General features: G+C 39.7%; 1 protein-coding gene across 1 annotated transcript in view; it reads right to left on the bottom strand.

Annotated features, from left to right (window-relative positions):
* ELAVL2 (ELAV like RNA binding protein 2) overlaps window positions 1-6,000 on the bottom strand; it is a gene marked incomplete at its 3' end in the record, with an annotated part of 137,700 nt that overhangs the window by 36,511 nt on the left and 95,189 nt on the right. Inside the window, exon 3 of the mRNA XM_023508898.1 lies at window positions 2,848-2,951. Within this exon, the coding sequence (XP_023364666.1) occupies window positions 2,848-2,951 (104 nt within the window). The remainder of the gene's footprint in view (window positions 1-2,847; window positions 2,952-6,000) is intronic.

The raw sequence follows: 6,000 nt of genomic DNA, 5'->3' as shown, positions 1-6,000 counted from the left end.
TCTGTGATTCTTCATGGGTAAAGAACACAAACTTCAAAGAAAGAACCCAACACAAGTTGGAGCAACCAGGTAAGGCAGTGGCTGAAGGAAGGACTTCAGATGAGCTCCCCAAAAGGACATGGCTACAAGTAAACTAAAAGTGAGTGGGAAAGGGTACAGTAGGAAATGAAACTCCAAGAACGTATGACAGAGTCCGGGAATAAGCTCAGCTTGCCAGTGAAGAGCCAGCGTGACCTCAGTGGAGAACAGCAAGAGCACTGGTGTCACTCCTCCAAAGCTTAGCCAGATGATATGGTAAGACGGCAGAGAAACGTGACAGAATTCCTAGTGAAAAGCAACATGAGGAACGTGGTGCTTTGTTAGATCAGCCTGACAACCATCATGAGGATGGACTGGAGGAGGGAGACTAAGTTGTATAACAGTATCCCAGAAAATAGAGAGGCAGCTTCCAAAAGATACCTAATGCTGTGAATACTAGAAAAATCTGGCTGGAGACATTGTATTAGAACACAAAACCTGTCTAATTAAAAATAAGTAAACACAGAAAGAAGAAACAGGCAAAAGTGATGCCATATACGTTTGGAAAATGGTTTGCTTTGCCTCTCAAAGAAAATTGGGGCCAAATTGGAGGATACTAGCTATTATCTGATATTTTTGCAGGAACCAAATGGGAGGAGGGAAAGGAGTAGCCTGCTGTTTATTCATCACCCTCACTTCAGAAACTCAGAAGGAGCAGATGTCACAGTGCAAAAGCCACAAGGCATTACTGTCCTTTCATCTATGTATTTAGCCTGAGCAGCTGGGCCCTGAAGCTAGAAGGCTGCATGACGGGCAGTGAGGAAGCAGCTGTCACCAACGGCCTCCTGGAAGGCCATGTGCATGTCTCCTACCGATCTGTTGCCCCAGCATTTCTACCGGCTAGATCAGTGGTTCTCAACCTATGGGTTGTGACCCACAGGAACTGTATTAAAGGGTCCCAGCATTAGGAAGGTAGAGAACCACTGTTCTAGATCTTAGTGCGGTCAGGATATGCAGCAAAAGCACTCACTCACTAGAATGAAATAAGAGTAGGTTATTTCTGGAACAGAGAAAAGGATATTTCCTAGGGTGAGCCATCCCAAACCATCTATTCCCTTTTCTTCTCAACTCAGGACCTCAGAACTAAAACAAATTACAACAGCAGCAATATAGGCTGGGGGAGAGAAAGCTTGCAAAATTGTGTTATAGGATTGAGCACACAAAACAGTCTGAGGGTAACCAGACTGGATGGCACTCAATTATAACCCAACAGGCCTTGTAAAAGATTAATCTCTGACACAAAAACTATGCAGAGAAGTGTGCACAATTAGAGCAGTCTAGTTCATAAAACATCAAAACAAACTTCAGTCTTTATCTGAGACTGTATTACAAATCTAATTTTTCCCTCCACTTTGATAACACCGTAACCACTTCATTTTCTGATTGAAGGGAGAATCTTTCACAGGACATTTGCTTGATCAAGAAATATTTAGTATTTTTGGACATCTCACGTCCAAGTGTATTTGCACGCCACCATACATAGTTTCCTTTAAATAAGACAGAGCTGGTAGGCATTTTTTAGTCCAATAAATATAAAGAATGGTATGTCAAAACTACCCAGGGCTAACGAATTACCTTAACTGACAATTCTAAAAGAAGCAACTTGAAAGCACAGAGATGACACTGCATTTCCAGACACCTGAAAAAATGAGCTGAAATCTTCTAGACAAGTCCCTTAGGAAGACAGATGGCATAGTCAGCCTTGACTAACTTCCCCTTACCACTTCAGGCTATAGTCTGAGCTGGCTTCTTAAATCAAGGGTGGAAAATAGGCTCTAACTTGAGTCAATTGATAGAAGTTGTCTGGTACATTATTTTGAAAAATATTTGGGAGCCACATTTAGACTCAGTGAGAAGTAGTGCCATGACTAACGCACCACGTCTGCACCGGGCAGGAGAAAGTAAAATGATGGTATGAGGACTAAGAATTTGCTAAAGGCAACATCCCCCTAAAGGAAAAGAAATCTATGCTGTGAATTGGAATAGCTTCTTATCCAGAGAGAATCTATGTAAGAATTTCAAAAATTCACAAAAGCAGAAAAGTATCCACAAGATTTACTGTATGCCTTGAAAAGAAAAATATAACAGGAAAAATAACCTGAAGTTCTTCTCATCAGTCTCCTCAATGAAAGCTGAATCTCTCAGGACAGAGCTGAAACACCAAATCCAGCCTGCCACCTTTTTTTCTATGATTCATAAGCTAAACATGGTTTTTACATTTTTTTTAAATTGGGAAAAAAATTAAAAGAATCTTTTGTTGTACATGAGCATTATATGAAACTGAAGTTTCAGTGCCCATACATAAAGTTTATTGGCTCAGCACCACGCCCATTCATTTAAGAAGCGGCTATAGCTGCTTTCATGGTACAAAAGCAGAGCTGAGAAGTTGTGACAGACTCGTACTGGCTGTGTAACCTTCCCCTTTACAGAAGAACTACTCTAAAAGTTATAGGGCTTAGTAATAGGAATGTCTAAGGTACGGTAATTCTCCAAAAGGGAAGGAGATTTAATTAAGGCTTCATAAAGTAGTTACCAGCTGCTCTCGCCCTTTCTTAATACGTGAGTAATTTACATAGAGTACTCATGAATAAACAGTTTCCCCCATAACACAATACCAAAAAATCCTGCTATGCCTCCCAGAGACGTGTTTACACGGACCCAAAATAAAGAAAGAAAAGAGCTGCAAGCTTAATTTTTTTAACTTCTGTTCTGTAAGTAGATTTTTTTTCCCTGTTCTATAAGTAGATTTTTTTTAAAGTATAAACATACTTTTATTGTTTTGGTTTGAAGTCTCAATCCATTCAGAGTGTTGATAGCTTTCTCTGCATCCTTGGGGTCGATGTAGTTCACAAAACCATATCCCAAGCTCTGCCCTAAGGAAAAGGAAGGGGAAAAGGCATATACATTAGTTATACACAACTACGGTCTTATCATTAACACCTGCGTGTTTTCTTAACAGTAAAAAGAATTCGGCATTAATTCTTCCAGAAATATAGTCTTTTTTTGTCTCCTGTCTACTACATTTGCAAGTTTAAAAGCAAGGCTGTTTAAAGAATAATAATAATACATCTCCAAAGTGTTCCATCATACGTGCCCTGCCTGAGCCAGAGTGTGCAGCAAGACAACACTCAGCTTCAGAAACTCTGGGTACAAATCTCAGCTGAGCTATTGAGACTGTAACGGGCAAGACCTCAGCTTCAGTTTCCTCGGCCATAAAATAGGAAGATGGCAAACATCCATCAAAACTCTGTCAGTGTTCTATAAATTGTATCCCGACAAATTTACAGCCTTTTACCAAGGTGAATTATCTTAGAATCTAAATGGTGAAGAACTGTGTGTGTATTTACATAGATATATGTACACATGTATGTTTAGAGGAGGGTTTCTTCGAATAAACTCAAGTTTTCTAAACAGGATTTTATGATATAGATTATACAGGAAGCTAGGGACACAAAGATTTACAGTGATGACACCCAAGCCAACCAGAACATGTGGGAAACGAAGAAAAAGAACAAGTCACAACGCAGTACGTCTGCAGTAGAGTCTGGAAATAAGCCTATGTTGCTGCTGCTGCTTTCTCCCCTTCACCAGAGCCCTCTCGCCACCCGTGCCTCAGCGGTACAACTCAGAATAATAGGAGGTATCAAGCATTTGGAAGCAGCCGAGTGACACCAAAGTGAACCCAACCTCCCAGGTCTCAGTTTTTCAACTAAGGAAAAGTTTGTCGGTTTAAAAAGATGAGAAACATACTGACCATAGTGGGCCTAAGAAAAGACTTGGTCTACTAAAAGTCAAAACAAACTGAAATTTCCTGGAAGATGCCCAAGAAAGGTCCAAATGCTTTTTATTAAATACATTTATTCTTAGTTATTAATACTTATTATTAATTTCAGAGGCAAGTAAGGGATTTGTTCCTGATGGGGCTCCCTAGGTCCAGGTGACTGTGAGTACCGGTATTCAGGACAGCCGCCCTGGTGATCTGAATGTGGAGCCAGCATTAGGGAGCACACACAAACAAAAGGGGAAGGCTGCAGATGGTACCCAGGAAGGAAACTGTCATTTTACTTTGGGAATCACAACCCTAAGTTAGGATAATCATTGCTAACAGGTCCCCTCTTACCAAAATTTATTTTTTGCTTTTTAAAAAAAGAACCAAGAGGAGAGAACTAAAAACTAATTTAGCTCACCTTCTTTCCTTCACACTAAAATTCACAGAGGTTTTTATTTTACTCACAGTTCTATTAAAAAAAGTCACATGCGAACAACTGTATCTTCAAGCATCCAGCTTCTCATGATATTCAATACACATTATCCTGTGTCTACTGAATGCATTGAATGCATTGTGCCCTCTTCTGCAAATAAGTTGCAGTTCTAGTGTTACTGAGTAGGATTCAAACTCGTTACACGAAAATCTGCTTGAGGTACCAGTTTATGATGCAAACAAATACAGACTTTGGAGACAGAAACACAGGAGTTTCAACTCTGGCTCTGATGTTTACCAGCTGTGTGACTCTGAAGCCATTACTCAACCTCTGAACAACAGCTTCCTTATCTCTAAAAATGGTAACAGTTTCTACCCAACTAGGTGGCTGAGACAATGATAATGCTCATTACTGAAGATAGTGGACCAGTGTCAAAAGATAATGTGAGGAAAAATGGCATGTCTACTACATGTTATGAAGTGTATTCATTTCAAGTTAAATCAAGAAGATGCTGCAAATATAAAGGAAAAATAAAGGACAAGCCAAACGTTGTAGTAGGTAGTTTTATCACATTACTGCTTCTACGGATAAATAAACCAAATTCTCATTAGTATCAGCAGAGAACCCAATTCTCCTACCATCCTTCTACCTGCACTAGTAGCTCCTAATCATAGCACATTCTCAACCTTAGCTACACACTGGAATCACCCAAAAAGCTTAAAAAAAAAATCCCACTCTCAAAGATTCTAATTTTTTTTTTCTTTTTAATTTTAGAGATGGGGTCTCCCTATGTTGCCCAGGCTAGATAACTAGGGGTGAACTCTCAGTCTCAAGCCACCTTCCCAGTTTAGCTTCTGATATTATTGGTCTGTCATGAAGCAATGGCACCATTTTCTTATTCAATAAAATCCTATTGACTAACAGAGAACCACTCACCAGAACCACCACTACACTGAGAAATCGCTATTTCAATGGTTATAATCCCGGGCTACAAGTGGGCTTTTGGGAGCCGGAAAAGGGCCAAGTGCTGATAGTCTGGATATGTGAACTAATTCTGCAGGAAAGGCTACCTTTTTATAGTTACACTGTTAAGATATACAGATGTCTTTTTTCTAAAACCTTCAAGTTATCCATCATTTCCAAGAAACAGTTTATTAGCCACCCAAGGTCAGACTCAGACACAGCATTGCTCCCTGCAGTTGGTTACTGGGTAAGGTGAAAAGCCCATCCTATCTCGTTCCTGTTTAGCTGTGTCCCATGCTGGCCTCTGAACTCTTATTCCTAGCTTGTTACAGGTACTCAAAGGTTTGCTAAATGAATAAATGAAAAGCTTAATGATGTTATTTATTTAACCGAAGTTATTAATCAACATCACTATCAGATGGATCATCTGTGAAATGGGTCTTTAACCTGACTCCCTCAAGCAATCACGGCTAGCTACAATAATGAGTCCAATTTCTACTTCCTGAAAACTTATGATATACTCAATTCCTAAGTAAAATATGAAAGGGAGTATCTTCCACTAAAAGGCTGCATTCCTGAACTGGCCTGTTGTAGATGGATTAAAATGTTGGCACCATAACACAAAGCAGTTAGGAACTGCACAGATTTTTTTTTTTTTTAAGAGACAGAGTCTCACTTTGTCACCCTCAATAGAGTGCTGTGGTGTCACAGCTCACAGCAACCTTCATTCTCAGATTTTTTTTTTCTTAGAGACAGA

This window comes from Otolemur garnettii, unplaced genomic scaffold, assembly GCF_000181295.1.
Source record: "Otolemur garnettii isolate 467f Iridium unplaced genomic scaffold, OtoGar3 scaffold00006, whole genome shotgun sequence".
Classification (NCBI taxonomy): domain Eukaryota; kingdom Metazoa; phylum Chordata; class Mammalia; order Primates; family Galagidae; genus Otolemur; species Otolemur garnettii.
Note: the sequence above shows the minus strand (reverse complement) of the source record. Positions and strands in the feature narration are given on the sequence as shown.